Here is an 18419-nt window from a genome sequence, read left to right on the forward strand (position 1 = left end):
TTCGTTGAAATTTTATAGGTAGCGCTATCAAGCCATTTTGACACACCCAATTCTGAAACCCATATCAGATCAAATTTTCACCACTTTTTGGTGTGTGTGTAAAGTTTCATTAGTTTTCGAGCATGTTTAGGCTCTCAAAAATCCAATTTATTTTGGAGAAGAAGAAGAATCTGAGCAATTCCAATAGGCTCCTCACACCACTGGTGCTCGGGCCCTAATGGCAGACCCTGACTAGAGCGGGGGAAACTCACACCCAACTGCATTCTGTGTGCTAGAGATAAAATCAGAGGACATTTTTCAAAATATTATAACTTTAATTGCTACAATTTAATTCCCATAATTTTGAATTCTCAAAATACTATGACTTTAATCTCATAATTTAAGATTTTTTTTTTTTTTTTAACATGGCACTAAACATCATCGTGATAGGGCAACCTGTCTGTTGAAGGAAGAAAGGAGGTTTTCCAAAAGACAAAATGAGACTGAGCAAATTTACATTTCATGATGTGCTGTTCCTATAAAGAGATCATACATCAATCTCATGATACTATTTTTATACAGTGTCCCCAAAAAGTATTTAAAAACTTAAATACTAAAGACTTCACCATAACTACACTGACCAAAATTATAAACGCAACACTTTTGTTTTTGCCCCCATTTTTCATAAGCTGAACTCAAAGATCTAAAACTTTTTCTATGCACACAAAAGGCCTATTTCTCTCAAAAATTGTTCACAAATCTATCTAAATCTGTGTTAGTGAGCACTTCTCCTTTGCCGAGATAATCCATCCACCTCACAGGTGTGGCATATCAAGATGCTGATTAGACAGCATGATTATTGCACAGGTGTGCTTTAGGCTGGCCACAATAAAAGGCCACTCTAAAATGTGCAGTTTTATCACACAGCACAATGCCACAGATGTTGCAAATTTTGAGGGAGCGTGCAATTGGCATTCCGACTGCAGGAATGTCTACCAGAGCTGTTGCCCGTGAATTGAATGTTCATTTCTCTATCATAAGCCGTCTCCAAAGGCGTTTCAAATAATTTGGCAGTACATCCAACCGGCCTCACAACCACAGACCACGTGTAACCACACCAGCCCAGGACCTCCACATCCAGCATCTTCACCTTCACCTTCATCCTCATCGGGGTGTTGACCTGACTGCAGTTCGTCATCGTAACGGACTTGAGTGGGCAAATGCTCACATTCAATGGCGTCTGGCACTTTGGAGAGGTGTTCTCTTCACGGATGAATCCCGGTTTTCACTGTACAGGGCAGATGGCAGACAGCGTGTATGGCATCGTGTGGGTGAGCGGTTTGCTGATGTCAACGTTGTGGATCGAGTGGCCCATGGTGGCGGTGGGGTTATGGTATGGGCAGGCGTATGTTATGGACAACAAACACAGGTGTATTTTATTGATGGCATTTTGAATGCACAGAGATACCGTGACGAGATCCTGAGGCCCACTGTTGTGCCATTCATCCATGGCCATCACCTCATGTTGCAGCATGATAATGCACTGGCCCATGTTGCAAGGATCTGTACATAATTCCTGGAAGCTGAAAACATCCCAATTCTTGCATGGCCAGCATACTCACCGGACATGTTACTCATTAAAGATGTTTGGGATGCCCTGGATCGGCGTATACAACAGCATGTTCCAGTTCCTGCCAACATCCAGCAACTTCGCACAGCCATTGAAGAGGAGTGGACCAACATTCCACAGGCCACAATCAACAACCTGATCAACTCTATGCAAAGGAGATGTGTTGCACTGCGTGAGGCAAACAGTATTACCCATTCTCTCGAAAAAGAAACTTGTAATCTTGAGCGCAAATGGAAAAAAAAAAAACTAACTTGGACGTTTTTAGAATTGTATGGAAAAACAGTATGTCCAGATATAGACAGGCTTTAAAAGCTGCCAGGGCTGAGCATATCTGCAAACTTATAGAAAATAACCAAAACAATCCAAGGTTTTTATTTAGCACAGTGGCTAGATTAACAAATAATCAGACGCCACCCCATCTAAATATTACCTTACAGTTTAATAGTAATGACTTTATGAATTTCTTCACTGATAAAATAGATATCATCAGAAATACAATAACCATTGTAGATTCTACTGAATCTAATACAGGAAAGACAGGAAAAGCTAAATAAACTCATCACTATTAGATCCCGTACCCACTAAATTACTGAAAGAATTGTTACCTGTAGTAGAAGAAACGCTTCTCAACATTATCAACTCATCGTTATCTTTAGGTCACATCCCAAAACCATTCAAGCTGGCAGTTATTAAGCCTCTTATTAAGAAACCACAACTAGATCCTAGTGAACTGGTAAATTACAGACCCATTTCTAATCTTCCGTTTATGTCTAAAATTGTAGAGAAAGTTGTATCTGCTCAAATGTGCTCCTTCTTGCAAAAAAATTATATCTATGAAGAATTTCAGTCAGGTTTCAGGCCCCATCATAGCACAGAAACTGCACTTTTTAAAATAACGAATGACTTGCTTGTTGCATCAGACCAAGGCTGCATCTCATTGCTAGTTTTACTTGATCTTAGTGCTGCGTTTGACACTATAGATCATGACATACTAATAGATCGACTACAAAACTATGCGGGTATCCAAGGGCAGGCTTTAAGATGGTTTAGATCCTACCCGTCTGATTGCTACCACTTTGTTTATTTAAATGGGGAGTCATCTCAGTTATCGCCAGTGAAGTATGGAGTGCCACAAGGATCTGTCCTAGGTCCTCTGCTATTTTCAATATACATGCCATCCCTTGGTAATATTATTAGAAAATACGGGATTAGTTTTCATTGTTATACTGATGATACTCAACTATATATCTCAACAAAACCAGATGAAACTTCTAAATTATCGAAGTTAACAGAGTGTGTTAAAAATGTAAAAGATTGGATGACCAATAATTTTCTCTTATTAAATTCAGATAAGACAGAGATATTACTTATTGGACCAAAAAACAGTACACAGAATCTCTTGGCTTACAATCTACAACTAGACTGATTTACTGATACTTCCACAACAGTCAAAAGTCTGGGTGTTATATTAGACTGTAACTTGTCTCTTAAAAATATTTCTCATGTTACAACAGCATTCTTCCGTCTTAGAAACATTGCCAAGCTACAAAACATGTTACCTGTTTCTGATGCAGAAAAGCTAGTTCATGCATTCATGACCTCTAGACTGGACTATTGTAATGCACTACTAGGTGGTTGTCCTGCATCTTCAATAAACAAGCTACAGATAGTCCAAAATGCAGCTGCTAGAGTCCTTACCAGGTCAAGAAAATATGATCATATTACCCCAATTTCAAATTGGCTACCTATTAGGTTCCGCATCAGCTACAAAATATTACTTCTTACCTATAAGGCCCTTAACGGTTTAGCTCCTGCGTACCTAACTAGTCTTCTACCACGCTACAATCCATCATGCTCCCTAAGGTTGTAAAACTCTGGACTTTTGGTAGTTCCTAGGAGGGCAAAGTCCACTAAAGGAGGTAGAGCTTTTTCGCATTTGGCTCCCAAACTCTGGAATAACCTTCCTGATAACGTTCGGGGTTCGGACACACTCTCTCTGTTTAAATCTAGATGAAAGACGCTTCTTTTCAGCCAAGCATTCAAATAATGCATCTCATAAACTTCGACTGCAGTTATATCTGATCAAATGCACATTATTAATCTTGAACAAATCTTTCTTTGCTTGGTTTGAACAGCAGCTATGCTAATTATGTTCCTATTTGTTCTCTGTTTCTGCCATGGGATTGACCTCTCGTGGTAACTAGGAATTCACAGGCTTCAGTCTGGATCCAAAACACTTAAGAAGATATGATGTCAACCCCTCAGAGGACTTCAGATGATGCCAACCCTGAAACAACATACAGCACTACCGAATTTTGCTACTAATTTATAGTGTTCTTTGTCTGTTTGATTACGTCATTAATTGATCTTTACCATACATCTCTGCCATATGTACATCAAACTTGACATAGTCACCACTAGTAAGCTACTACTAAATATATTGTAAAAACTTTAGTTTGCTTTAAAGTTGCTTTGCAACAATATGTATCGTGAAAAGCGCTATACAAATAAATTTGAGTTGAATTGAATTTTTCCAGGAAAACCTAGGACTAGTTCACAAAAGTAGGTTTTTTACATATTCTTAGTAATTTAACAAACAATTTAATTGACAGCAGTTCTAGAGGCAAAGTGGGGTACAGAATAAGGAGTTCTATCATATGATACAAATATTGCGTGTATGTGCAAAAAAAACACATAATGTACAGTCATTTTTGCCCTTGGAAAATGTGATTTTACTACCCAGTGGCTAATTTCTTTCAAATTTCTCTCAGACCATTCGGGCCGTGAGTCGAATTTCGTTCTCATCGGCCTTTGTTAACCTTGTCTAACAGATGCTCAAACTTCGTTGACCAATGGCAGCCATGTTTTTTGAGAAAACACAAATGTCCTTATAGACACTTGTAGCAGTTCGGACCAGGCCTGTGCACACCGGTTTTCATGTTTAAAAGACAAATAGTTGCGCGGTTATTGCCATTTTTTTTCCCTCTTATAGCGCCACCAACTGGCCAAACTCTGCATTTTTTCCCTATGACCTCAGATTGAGCTCAAAAGTTCAACTTTTTTTTATAATAATTGATATTCACTCTCTAGAGATTCCTGCTGCACTGTTTTGGTTCTGACTGGGTGAAAAAAGTAGGTTTTCGAAGAATGCAAAAACTTCGTCTGGCTCATGATCTGGATTCCAATGACATAAGACATTTGAGCCTGTGACTGATGGTTTAGGACTCATAAGCAAAGCGATTTCTTAATTTTGATCGCTGTAGCATCTCCATCAGGCTGACTGGGGTAAGCCTTGGTGACGTTGTCAGTGGTGTGAGTACTAACATCCCTCCAAGTTTCAAGTCTGTATGACTTACGGTTTGGTCTGCACAATCAGTTTTAGATGGAGATCGCTGTGTAGATTGATTACAATATGGTTTCAGCATTACGTGCTTAAAACCCTAATAATTTATTTGGTTACTGAAACAGTAAAAAAATATACTGAACTCTTACTGCAATATGCAGATAATGTAAATCACATTTTCTTACTTCAGACAAAGTACTACCAATAATAAAACGCCTTGGGAAAAAAGGATTTTTTTTTAAATAATATTAAAGAGTGTGAAATCATAAAACTGCTGTGACAATTGCATTTTAAATATTTTTATTCTAAATATGCACTTAAAACCTGTATATAACCTATATTCATTCAAGACCTTATAAACTGTAATGAATTGTACATCTTTAAACATTCACCTATTTAGTTAGTATGTTTTGCATGAAAAGATGATTAATTAGAAGTACTGCAATATATTATAACAACATTATCATTATCACCTCTTGTTTCATTAACACAGTGTGTGATTTCTTGTGTTGTGATAGTTGAGGGTGTTGTTGTGTCAGTGGTCATGTTGTCTATGTTCCCGTTGATGGTGTTGCTGTCATGTCAGTGGGTGTTGATGATGTTGTCATGTCAGTGGTCACTGATGATGTTGTCATGTCAGTGGGCGTTGATGATGTTGTCATGTCAGTGGTCACTGATAATGTTGTCATGTCAGTGGTCGTTGATGATGTTGTCATGTCAGTGGGCGTTGATGATGTTGTCACGTCAGTGGGCGTTGATGTTGTTGTCACGTCAGTGGGCGTTGATGATGTTGTCACGTCAGTGGTCGTTGATGATGTTGTCACGTCAGTGGTCATTGATGATGTTGTCATGTCAGTGGTCGTTGATGGTGTGGTTGTCTCAAGAGTGGTTGTTGTTGTCTTGCGAGTGGTTGTTGATGGTGTTGTTGTCTTGCGAGTGGTCGGTGGACTTCTTGTGCTTGGCACAACTCTGGTATCTTCCTCCGAAGATTCACGTGAGTTAGATTCGTTTGAATCAGAATTCTCTTGGGACCGTGAATCATCCCTGTCTCCTCTGCTTGAATCATTTTCCTCTGAACTGAATCTAGATTGCACAGATTCTGATGAATCAAATCTTCTGCGCAAAGGAAACTGAGGATTTAAACAGTTGACAATTTTTATTAATAATAGTACTGTATGTTGTATGTTATTAACAGTAACACTTCATTTAAAAAAAAAACATATTACATACTGGTTTTGAAAAGACTGATGCAACAAACAACATCAGTAGCATTGCATGTAATGTCTTCATCCTGCAAAATAAATGCACCAAAAGAACCTAATGTGAAACTATTATTCTCTGATTATGTCAAATAGTGTTTACCACATTACTTGTACTCATTGATTATTCAGTTACTACTAATAAAGATAAATTAAAAAGCCATAAACATAACATTAAACAACATAACACAGATACGAATGGTTTACCTTGCGCAGATGTTCTTGTCCAGTTATTGTAATGTGACAGTCTGTATTTACTCTGACATCTGTGGTACTGTGCCTTAAATACTGGATGGATGTGAATAAACCAGGGCTTGGTCCAGTGAATTCCTGTGATAATGACGTGACAAGGAAACATTAGTGCAGCTTCCGGGTCTCTACCAAACTGCAAAATCTGTGTGTAGTAATCCAAACGAGAGTGTAAATTACACAACACTGCATCACTGCATTGTTTATAAAACACCTGCTGCTCTTTCAATTTACCAACTTCTCAGAACTTAAACATAATCTGTGTATACTTGTGTACAATTTTTGGTCCCATTGAGGAAACAATCTTATATATTTATAAGCTTGTTTCCTCATAGGGACCAAAAATTATTATACATACATAATTTATTATAATTTATTGTGTGAGGGAAAGGTTTAGGATTAGGGGAAAGAAATGTTTTACAGTAAAAAAAAAAAAAAAAAAAAAAAAAAAACCTTGCCTTGTCATAAAATGGAAATAAACATTTATCAGATTTTAAGTAACATATTGACCATGACACAAGGTCACAAGGGTCTATGACATTGTTTACCAAAATTAAAGACTTGCTTAGAGATTTTAAGCGAAACTAGTCTAAACCACTGGCCTACATGATAAGTATCACATACTTAAATGGAAACAACTGTGAACAGAACTTCATTGTTCATTTTGGCTGCAAACATGATAATGGATATGCAGATTTTCAGTTTTTGGTATCACATAGCAGCTCATATGCCCAGAACAAACAAATTTAGCAGACAGATACTTCACCGACCCAAAAGATGTCAGTGATGATTGAGGATGTGAAACAGTCAAATTGTAATTTTCCAAATGGATGATATAACCTGACATCATCCTACAGTATATACTTGCCCCTACATGAATCAAAGAAGTTATAAATACATAACAATGAACTATAAGCTCCATTTATTATGTAAAGTTCTCTAGAAACACGACTCATTCCTACATAAGTATAAAAAGCTAAAAATATTAACGAAGATGCATATTTTGGCCACTCATAATAAAACATTTTACATGCAACATACAGGCAAAATAAACTGGTAAATTTTATAAATACACATAGTACATACAGTATATGTGTTACAGATACTAACTATGGCAGATTAAATGCACATTCAGTAATTGTTGAGTGTTAGCATTTCTGTTCTTTACTTTAATACCACAATGGTTATCTCTGATGTTCCTTCACGTTTATATATCGTGCTATAAACTTGAAATAAAGAGGATAATTAGTATTGAGACTTTAAAAGCTGAGCTCTGTTATTGTAACGGGGAGTGAGAGATGAGAGGCGAGCGGATCCATCTGCGAGCTTTTATTCAGGGGACGAGACAGATACATGGTCGAACAGGCAGGGTCAAACAACAATGGCAAACAGGTATAACGAAGGCGATGCACAATAGAAGTCCGAGAAACAGGCGAGGGTCGATCCATGGCGAACGTAATCCGTAAGAGAATAAACCAATAAACAAGAGCTAGAGTCCAATAGGCAGGCGGCGAACAGACGAAAACGGGGGAGCAGGCGAGGGAACTAGGAACTAGAGAACTAGGAACTAGGGAACAAGGAAACAAGGAAACTAGGGAACGCTAACAATAGAAACAACAACAACAACAATCCGTGACTTGCATGGGGAAAGACCGGGGCTTTTATAGTGCTGCTGACTGGTCACATGAGTTGACGCAATAAGCGTGATGCATGACGGGAGATGTAGTCCAGAGTGTGGTGCAACAGTCAGAGTGTGTGGGTAAGGTGAGAGTGACATCTGGTGGTGAGCGATCCGCAGAACACCGACCAGATTTGTGACATAGCCCCCCCCCCCAAGGAGCGGCTTCCAGACGCTCGAAGGGAACAACAGTCCAGGGGAGCAGTGGGGCGGGAGTGAGACAGGGCGAGGGCTGGAGGACCAGGTCCATGTGGAGGGCCCGGTGATTGAGGCAGGACCAACAGAGCAGTAGCCCTCCAGGGTGGAGCCGGAGGCGGAGCAGGAGCCCTCCAGGGCGGAGCCGGAGGCAGAGCAGGAGCCCTCCAGGGTGGAGCCGGAGGCTGAGCAGGAGCCCTCCAGGGCGGAGCAGGAGCCCTCCAGGGCGGAGCCGGAGGCAGAGCAGGAGCCCTCCAGGGTGGAGCCGGAGGCTGAGCAGGAGCCCTCCAGGGCGGAGCCGGAGGCAGACCGGGAGGCGCAGCAGGAGGCACAGGAGGCCGCCAGGGTAGAGCAGGAACCCGTGTAATAGACTGGGACCTGGGGAGAATAGGGACAGAGGAGGCAGACAGAATAAGGGGAGAAGCAGAGTGTTTGAGGATGAACGCCGCCTCCCTAGGAGGATCTACAGCCGAAGCTGACACCTCAGGAGGCATTGGCGCGGCTTCTCCGACAGGGAAGGCCTCTGGAGCTGACTCGTGGTCAGACGGGGCCTCTGGAGCAGACTTGAAACCAGACGGGACCTCTGGGGCAGACTTGAGACCAGACGGGAGCTCTGGAGCAGACTTGAGACCAGACGGGACCTCTGGAGCAGACTTGAGACCAGACGGAACCACTGGAGCAGACTTGAGACCAGACGGGACCTCTGGAGCAGACTTGTGAACAGACGTGATCTCAGGGGCGGACTTGTGAACAGACGTGACCTCCGGGGTGGACTTGTGAACAGACGTGACCTCCGGGGCGGACCTGTGAAGAGACGTGACCTCCAGGGCAGACTTGTGAACAGACATGACCTTTGGAGTGTAGTGTGCGGCCCACATACTGAGAATAGTGATCGCCATCACACTGGCAGACATGATATGACTTGACTCTGGGCGGTCAGACGAGACGTGACTTGACTCTGGGCGGTCAGACGAGACATGGTGAGGTTCTGGACAGATAGACGAGACGTGACGGGGCTCTGGAATAGCAGCAATAACTTCATTTGGCTCATGAAGATCAGCTGTGGTTTGACTTGGTTTGTGGAGATTGGCTGTGACATGACTTGATTCGTGAAGATCAGTAGTGAACTGACTTGACTCTTTGAGATCAGCAGTGACTTGACCTGGCTCGTGAAGATCAGTAGTGACCTGATTTGACTCATGGAGATCAGCGGTGACTTGACTTGGCTCATGGAGATCAGCAGTGACTTGATCTGACACGTGAAGACCAGCGGTGACTTGAACTGGCTTGTGAAGATCAATGACTTTACTTGACTTAGGAACCACGGCTGTGACCTTGCTTGACTCAGGAACCACGGCTGTGACTTTGCTTGACTCAGGAACCACAGCTGTGACTTTGCTTGACTCAGGAACCATGGCCTTGACGTTGCTTGACGCAGGAACGACCGCCTTGACGTTGCTTGACGCAGGAACGACAGCTTTGACGTTGCTGGACTTGGAAGCTTGACTGGACTTGGAAGCTTGACTGGACTTGGAAGCTACAGCTTTAGCTTGACTTGACTCTGGAACAACAGTCGTAGCTTGACTTGGCTCAGGAGACACAGCTGCAACTTGACTTGACTTGGAAACTTGACTTGACTCGGGAAACACAGTTGCAACTTGACTTGACTCAGGAAATGCAGCTGTGACTTTATACGGCTCTGGTATAACAGCTGTGACGTGACAGAGCTCCGTTTTCACCGCCATTTTCTGAACGGCTCCGCCGTCGCCGCCATCTGGTGAGCGCGCACTGGCACCGCCACCATCTTGCGAACGGGCATCACAGTCGCCGCCATTTTGTGCACGGGCTCTGTTGTCGCCGCCAGGGTATGAACGCGCTCCGGCCCAGCCGCCATCTTGTGAACGGGCACCGCTGTCGACGCCATTAGAGCAGCGCTACTCGCAGTCGTCGCCATTGCTCGCGCGCACTCCGACACGGCCGCCATTTCACGAGCAATCCAGGCGGTCAGCGGTTCCGTGGCGTCGCGCTCCTCCTCCGCGACACCCACGGTAAACGGAGAGCACACACACAACAGAGCAAAGTCCATAAATTCCGCGAGTGATGAACGCGGACCCTCGCGTCTCAGCCTCGCCCTTAAAGGCTGGTTTACGCCATCGCAAAAGATTTCTATAATGGTACAGTCCGGGAGGGTGGAATGATTGGCGATGGCCAGAAACTCACGGATATACTGTTCAAGTGTGTGTGGTCCTTGTTTGATCCTGAAAAGAATTCTGTCAGTGTCCATGTCAAACGAATGTCCGGGGTGAAAGCTGCTGGATCGAGTGAGAGACGAGAGGCGAGCGGATCCATCTGCGAGCTTTTATTCAGGGGATGAGACAGATACATGGTCGAACAGGCAGGGTCAAACAACAATGGCAAACAGGTATAACGAATGCGATGCACAATAAAAGTCCGAGAAACAGGCGAGGGTCGATCCGTGGCGAACGTAATCCGTAAGGGGCTGGGCTAGGAGAATAAACCAATAAACAAGAGCTAGAGTCCAATAGGCAGGTGGCGAACAGACGAAAACGGGGGAGCAGGCGAGGGAACTAGGAACTAGGGAACAAGGAAACTAGGGAATGCTAACAATAGAAACAACAACAACAACAACAACAATCCGTGACTTGCATGGGGAAAGACCGGGGCTTTTATAGTGCTGCTGATTGGTCACATGAGTTGACGCAATCAGCGTGATGCATGACGGGAGATGTAGTCCGGAGTGTGGTGCAACAGTCAGAGTGTGTGGGTAAGGTGAGAGTGACATCTGGTGGTGAGCGGTCCGCAGAACACCGACCAGATTCGTGACAGTTATATTAAAAGAAGCAAAGCACACAATTTTTGGGATTACTGGGTGGCTGGCACAATACAAATAATGAAGAATAAAAGGTTGGACGCCACAGACATTTTTGCGGAGCAGGTGGTGGACGCACTACAAATAGGCCTAATAAATGCAATTGAAAATGTGAAATATTATTTCCAAGCATACTGTCCCCGAGAGTATAACACATGGTATCATTTCTACTAATAATCCCGCATATATTCAAATAAGTTTTAGTGGCCTGGCAACTTCTCTCAGTGCTCCCAATCTGGGCCATTTGCATGTGCAGGATATACTTATATTAACCCTAACCCTTATTACAAAATATTATAGCTTTAATTACTACAATTTAATTCTTGTAATTTCGAATTCTGGAAACATTTTGACTTTATTCTCGTAATTATGACTTTATTCTCTAAATATTCAACCATATTCTCAAAATACTAGATTTTTTTTATTTTTTAACATGCCACTAAATAGTCATAATAAGGCAAGCTGTCTGTTGAAAGAAGAAAGGAGATTTTCCAAAAGACAAATTGAGAGCGAATTTACATTTCATGATGTGCTGTTCCTATAAAGAGATCATACATCAATATCATGATAGTATTTTTATACAGTGTCCCCAAAAAGTATTGAAAAACTTAAGACACACCTAAAACTGTGAATGTCATTGTGTTATAGAACCATGAGTGTCATTTATTTTGAACACATAAAGCAAAAGATTTCCCCATAACTAGTTTGTTAGGTTTTAAACCATGAAACAATAGAAATACTGTTGAAAATGAAGACAAAAGGTCTTGTGATATTTTCTGGACACCAAATGTCAGTGGAAAATTAATGTGATGAACTACACCTGTGGCTGCTCTGCAAAAACATCTATGAGAACTTGACAACGTCACACATCCATTAAAATAACCTAGAAACCTGGTTGGGGAATGTCAGCCTCTAGCACCATTTGAGTATTTTGTTACACAATGTAAAATCTTTAGTTACCACAAAGATATTTTTCTGAAACAACATCTGGCAAGACATGCACACTTTACAGATGCAACTGAACTTTAATGACTCAGAGACCGAAAATAATTAACTTGACACTTACTCTGTTGTGAAGTCATGAGGTAAACGTTCACCACAATGTTGTTGTGCATTACCAGCTCAGATAAGCAAACACAAAAGCATCATAGACATACTAGCACACATATATCAACATCATAAATGGGCTTTTACTTATTAGATTTTGTGAATATTTTATATTAAAGGAGAAGTCCACTTCCAAAACAAAGATTCACATATAATGTACTCACCCCCTTGTCATCCAAGATGTTCATGTCTTTCTTTCTTCAGTCGTAAAAAAAAATATGTTTTTTGAGGAAAACATTTCAGGATTTTTCTCCATACAATGGACTTATATAGTGCGCCGAGTTTGAACTTCCAAAATGCAGCTTCAAATGATCCCAAATGCGGTTGTAGACGATCACAGCCAAGGAAGAAGGGTCTTATCTAGAGAAACGTTCGGTTATTTTCATATAAATAATACAATTTATATACTTTTTAATCTCAAATGCCTGTCTTGTCTTACTCTGAACTCTGTGTATTCTGGCTCAAGACAGCTTCAAAAATCAGAAGTGTCTTTGCAAACACAGTCTTTACAAAGTGAACATGCAAAGAAGATCAAACACCCTTAACAAAAAAGGTAAACATAGGACTATTTTAAAGTTGAGGGAAAACATGAGATGGGAGTTTTTTGACATACTGTCATGAACCGGAAAAAGTTGAAGCAGAGTAAGACAAGACGAGCGTTTGACATTAAAAAGTATATAAATTGTATTTTTTTTATGAAAATAACCGATCGTTTCACTAGATAAGACCTTTCTTCCTCGGCTGGGATCGTTTACAGCCGTATTTGTGATCATTTGAAGCTGCATTTAAACTGCATTTTGGAAGTTCAAAATTGGGGCACCATATCAGTCCATTATATGGAGAAAAATGCACAAATGTTTTCCTCAAAAAACATAATTTACTTACGGCTGAAGAAAGAAAGACATGAACGTCTTGGATGACAAGGAGGTGAGTACATTATATGTGAATCTTTGTTTTGGAAATGGACTTCTCCTTTAAATTTAGAGGTATGTTGTGAATGTCACTTGTCCAGTTTGTCTTTGTGAAAGTTTATTAAAGCATTCAAGTGTCTCATACAGTATTCCTTGGTTTTGCAGTATGTGCCTTGCAGTTTAGGGGAGAGTGGGGTAAGATGAGCAATTTTTAACTTATGTGGTCCTCAAGATAAGGGAAAATGTGGAAGATGTACAATGAAAGTAATTTCAATTTCCAATCATTTTAAATGATCAGAATGTATCTATGACAAAAGGTTCTAAAAATATGGCATAAAAAAGTGTTACTGTGGCTCAGTTTGCCCCAGGTTAGGGGTAAGTTGACCCAAGTCATTGGGTAAGATGCACCATCTGGGTGAAAAATGACCATTTGACTAAATCCAATTCAAACCCATGTGAAATTTTAAAGATAATTAACTTCTTCTAAAACTAACTTAATAATCCAATTTAATTTTACAAACAGTCATATTTCTTTTCTTAAAGCTAACTTAAATGAATCAAAACCAATCAAATGAAGTTTAATTTTCAGTATTGAATTGTTTGAATTCCTAAAACAATATGGCGAGCACCACAGTTTTAACCTAAATAAAATCTGAGTTAGAATGAAGGAATAAATGTCACTGAAACTAATAAACATTTTAGACAAAACATTCTTGGCATGGTAGCTTTTGTACAATGTCGAACAGGCCATTAGGGACTACAGATGGAAAGATATATTTGATTATAATGTGATAAAAAGCATCTTCTGGTTCTCAGAGAAGGATTTGGTGCACTTGTACACTGTCCCTATCAAATAAACTACAAATAAATATGATAAAATAAACCAGATGTGTAATATCACATTAAAATACCAGTTTATATTTTAGAGATTTAACTTAACTTCAGTGTCTTATGGTGGGTGCTGGCTCAACTTACCCCACAACATTTGGCTTACTTTGCCCCATAGCATAGTTACCTAACCAATTCAGGCTAATATTTTGTTAAATGATTTGTGTGGTTTTATGTGTTGCTAAATCAACTATATGCATCATTAATATTTTTACACTTATGCAATTTTTTATTTTTATTCTGACAAGCTAAAAAAACATTTTTAAGGCAAATGGGAGCCTTCCACTCTTCCTGTCACAAATCTGGCCGGTGACCTTCAGTCCGCTCACCACCAGATGTTGCCCTCTCATTACATTCACATTACACAAACTGTTGCACCACACCCCGGACTATATTCCCCATCAGCCATTGCGCTGATCACCGCGATCCAATCAGATACTCTATATAAGCCTTGGACTTCCTCTCGCTATTCGCCAAGTATTGTATTGTGTTATCTTTACGGAGCCAATCCTTAATCCTTGTCAATCCTTAGCTTAGTTGTATCGTGTTTCTAGTCAGTTTGTCCTTGTCTTGTATCAACGCCTTGTTGTATAATTTTGTCTGTCTCGCTGCCTGCCCTTTGGATCTCTAGCCTGTCCATTTGGATACCCCTTTTCCTAGCCCCTTGGATAACGTTCGCCATTGATCGACCCCTGCCTGTATCACGGATTATTCTTGTGTTTTGTCCTAACATACCTGTTTGCCGTTGTTCGACCCTGCCTATGTTTGACAATGTCTCTGTCTAAAGTTAATAAAGCTCTGCAGATGGATCCGCCCGCTTCACGTCTCCCTCACCACGTAACACCTCCCATGTGTTTCTCCTTTTCGCAGTCTGGCAAAAATTATGTGTGATTCCACAATGCATGTTCACTGACAGTAAAAGTGTACAGTTGTCAAGATACAGGGGGTGGGTCAGTTTACCCACTGGCTCAACTTACCCCACTCTCCCCTATATCTATATGTCTTTAACAAGCACACATGCATTTACCCCATAGCACTTTAGTTGTTTTCCTCCAGCAAAAATGGAGCACGAAGACATATTTTAGAATATGTTCTTTTCATTTAAAACTTAAATGTTTAAATTAAATTGTATTACTGCAGATGTGGCGTTATATTAATTTCATGCACTAAAATATATATATTTTTTTTTTTGTGGGCGATTCAAGTGGCAGTCTACGAAGCCATGGAATAAAAGAGTAAAAAAGGTCAATTTGGTTTTATATTTCAAAATCTGGCATTATTTTCCAATTCCGAGAGACAACTCTAGAGGAAAAACAACTCTGCATTCTCTTTTTTCCCCTCGGCTCAGAGTTTATATCCCACACTTCTGGCTTTTTTTCGAGTTATAAAGTCTGAATTAGGAGATATACCTGAATTTGTGAGAAAAAAAAGTCAGAATTGTGAGATAAAATAAAAAAATGTTATGCAAAAATGTTAATAGTAATAGGTTTACATAATATTTCATCCTGTAACTGTAGCGCTAATACAATACTTCCTCTATGAACAGAATATGTGAATATTACGTAGACCTGTTGTTTAACCCTTTAACTGTCACTCCCATTTTTGAACACAAACATAAAAATGCACTATCCAGACTTCAATTTTTATAATTCATGAATGAAAACATTTTGTAATATGACTTTCATGTACATTTTCCATGGTAATGCAATGTCTGATTTAAAATGCCTTTCAAATAATGAATTTTGAGATTTTAAGTTTTGAGCTAATATATAATTTCTTATGATATCTAAAGCGTGATAGGAAAAAAGGCAATGAAGAAAGTCTTTTGTGACAAAGGTCAGAACTCATGTTATGATGTAGACTTTTTTAAGTGGCACTCTTGACATATATTAATCTATTACTTTTCCTACATAATTTCTAACACAAATGTATGGTAAAACATCTATTTAGGAGTCTTAGACCTTTCCAGCGATCATGATTAGATTAGGATTTATTTGTAATATGGTGAAGTAAACTTAGGCATCCCACAGGGGGGACGGTGACAGTTGAAATCAAATTTATGCTTTAAAAGTAGAGTAATTATAGCAGTTTTCATCCATAGTGTATCTTCAAATGGCTGCTTTTATTATGGTATTCTATAAAAATCATTTGCATTCCGATTTTGACATCAAAAGGCACAAAAATATATATTTTTTCTCTTATTCCATGGATTTTACCTGTTTACCTCCACTTGTTACCAGTGTTTTTCTACAACCACTATGTGCGCGCAGCTGACGTCACTGCGACGTCTACTCAAAATTGGTCTATTGCCCTGACATTATATTCAATATTTTTTAATCATATCACTCCGCACATGCACCTCTAGAGTCTGTGAATTCAGTAAATTATGATATTAAAATTGTATATACAGTAGAAGGCTCCAAGTCATAATTTTATATTATTAACATTGCATATGCCAGTAAATCATATATGCTTACTTCAGACAAAGTCATATCACTCAATGGAAAATGATATTTTGAAATAATGATTATGACAATTGGTTGCATTTGAAAGATTTTTTATTCTGAATGAGCACATAAAATCTTTTCAAAGTAATGAATTATGAATTTTAAAAGTTTATCAATCAGTTTCAAGACCTTCATTAGCACAGATAGATTTTTTTTTTTTTTTTTTTTTTTTTGCATGAAAAGTTGATTAAGCAGTAGTATTGCAAGATATTGTATTGATTTTATTAGTATCGCCCATTATCTCAGTTGTCAGATCCACAGTAATGGTTTGTGATGTCTTGTGTCATGATGGTTCATGGTGGAGGGGTACCTCTAACTTCCTCTGAAGATGAATTAGTCTCAACAGAATTCTCAACTGACTGTGAATCGTCCACTCTGAGACTGTCAGCACTGAGTGAACCAGTTTCATCTGATGCTGCTAAATCTGATGCTGCTGAATCTGATGCTGCTGAATCTGATGCTACTGAATCTGATGCTGCTGAATCTGATGCTGCTGAATCTGATGCTGCTGAATCAGATCTGCGCAGACGAGACTGAGGATTTAAACAGTTGATAATTCCATTAATAATAGTACTGCATGCGCTTGAGAAAAGTTATTGAAGTATAACAGTAACACTTCATTTAAAAAAATATATAAAATAAAAAAATAAATAAAAAATAATACTAGTACTAATAATAATAATAAATGTAAAATAAAACATTACTGAATACTTACTGGTTTTGAAAAGACTGATGCAACAAACAGCATCAGCATGATTGCATGTAAAGTCTTCATCCTGCAAATCAAAAGCTACAAAAGAACCTAATGTGAAACAGTGTTTAGCACAGATTAAAAATTGTATTAATTTATTATTCAGTTACTTTAATTTATAATAAGGATAAAAATAAAAAGCCATTAATGTAGCATAAATTGAAGCGATTAATGGTTTACCTTGCGCAGATATTCTTGTCTAGTTATTGTAATGTGGCAGTCTGTATTTACTCTGACATCTGTGGTTCTGTGCCTTAAATACTGGACAGATGAGCGCAAACCAGGGCTTGGTCCAGTGAATTCCCACGATGATGAATGACAAGAAAACAATTGTGTAACTTCCGGGTCTCCGCCAAACCTTGCAAAATCTCCAATGTCACTGCCTCACTGCATTGTTTAAAGAAATCACACTGTTTGGTACTTGTTTAGTTTGGTAACAGTGAAATTCTCAGAGCTTAAACATAATCTGTGTATACTTGTGTACAGGATTTACTGTACTCTACATGTCAGATCCACACATGTGAATTATGGCTGTATTTTTATTTTTTGGACATGCTCCAGTGCGCTAAACACTGCTTGAGAGAACTCAGTGTTTTTTATACTGCATAATAATAAATAATAATAAATAAGTTTAACACATTTTTCATGTTTGACATTTAAATAAACTGATGTTATACATCATTAAAACAAATGCAGTATAAAACCCAAAATATATCAAATTAAGCATAAAACATATTGCACGTTTTTAGAAATGTACAAACCAAAGGTGGTTTTAAACCTTTTCATATGGTTTTTACACCATTTAAGAAAAATGGACCCACTTCATATTAAGTTCTATGTACTTACATATAAATGAGTATTTAATATATGCACTTATTGTGTACATACATGCTGTTACATTGTACTTATATTTGAAAATACCATTTTGTAATTACATCTGTTATTAATATGCAATTATTAGTGCTGTCTCAATGATTAATTGCATCCAAAATAAAAGTTTTTGTTTACATAATATATGTGTGTGTACTGTGT

General features: G+C 39.2%; 1 protein-coding gene and 1 long non-coding RNA gene across 2 annotated transcripts; both read right to left on the reverse strand.

The window, feature by feature from the left end:
• Positions 1 to 5311: 5311 nt before the first annotated feature.
• On the reverse strand, positions 5312 to 6499 carry LOC127172615 (integumentary mucin C.1-like). The gene is made up of 3 exons (XM_051121971.1): positions 6419 to 6499; positions 6183 to 6243; positions 5312 to 6082 (listed from the first exon to the last, which is right to left on the reverse strand). The coding sequence occupies exons 2-3, from the start codon at positions 6240 to 6242 to the stop codon at positions 5504 to 5506; spliced, it is 639 nt and encodes a 212-aa protein (XP_050977928.1). The 5' UTR covers position 6243; positions 6419 to 6499; the 3' UTR covers positions 5312 to 5503.
• Positions 6500 to 16669: 10170 nt separating this feature from the next.
• Positions 16670 to 17648, reverse strand: LOC127172619 (uncharacterized). Its single transcript, XR_007828651.1, has 3 exons — positions 17568 to 17648; positions 17352 to 17426; positions 16670 to 17169 (listed from the first exon to the last, which is right to left on the reverse strand). It is a non-coding gene; the product is annotated as an uncharacterized LOC127172619 (long non-coding RNA).
• Between the last annotated feature and the right edge of the window lie 771 nt (positions 17649 to 18419).

This window comes from Labeo rohita, chromosome 10 (genome assembly GCF_022985175.1).
Source record: "Labeo rohita strain BAU-BD-2019 chromosome 10, IGBB_LRoh.1.0, whole genome shotgun sequence".
Taxonomy (NCBI): Eukaryota; Metazoa; Chordata; class Actinopteri; order Cypriniformes; family Cyprinidae; genus Labeo; species Labeo rohita.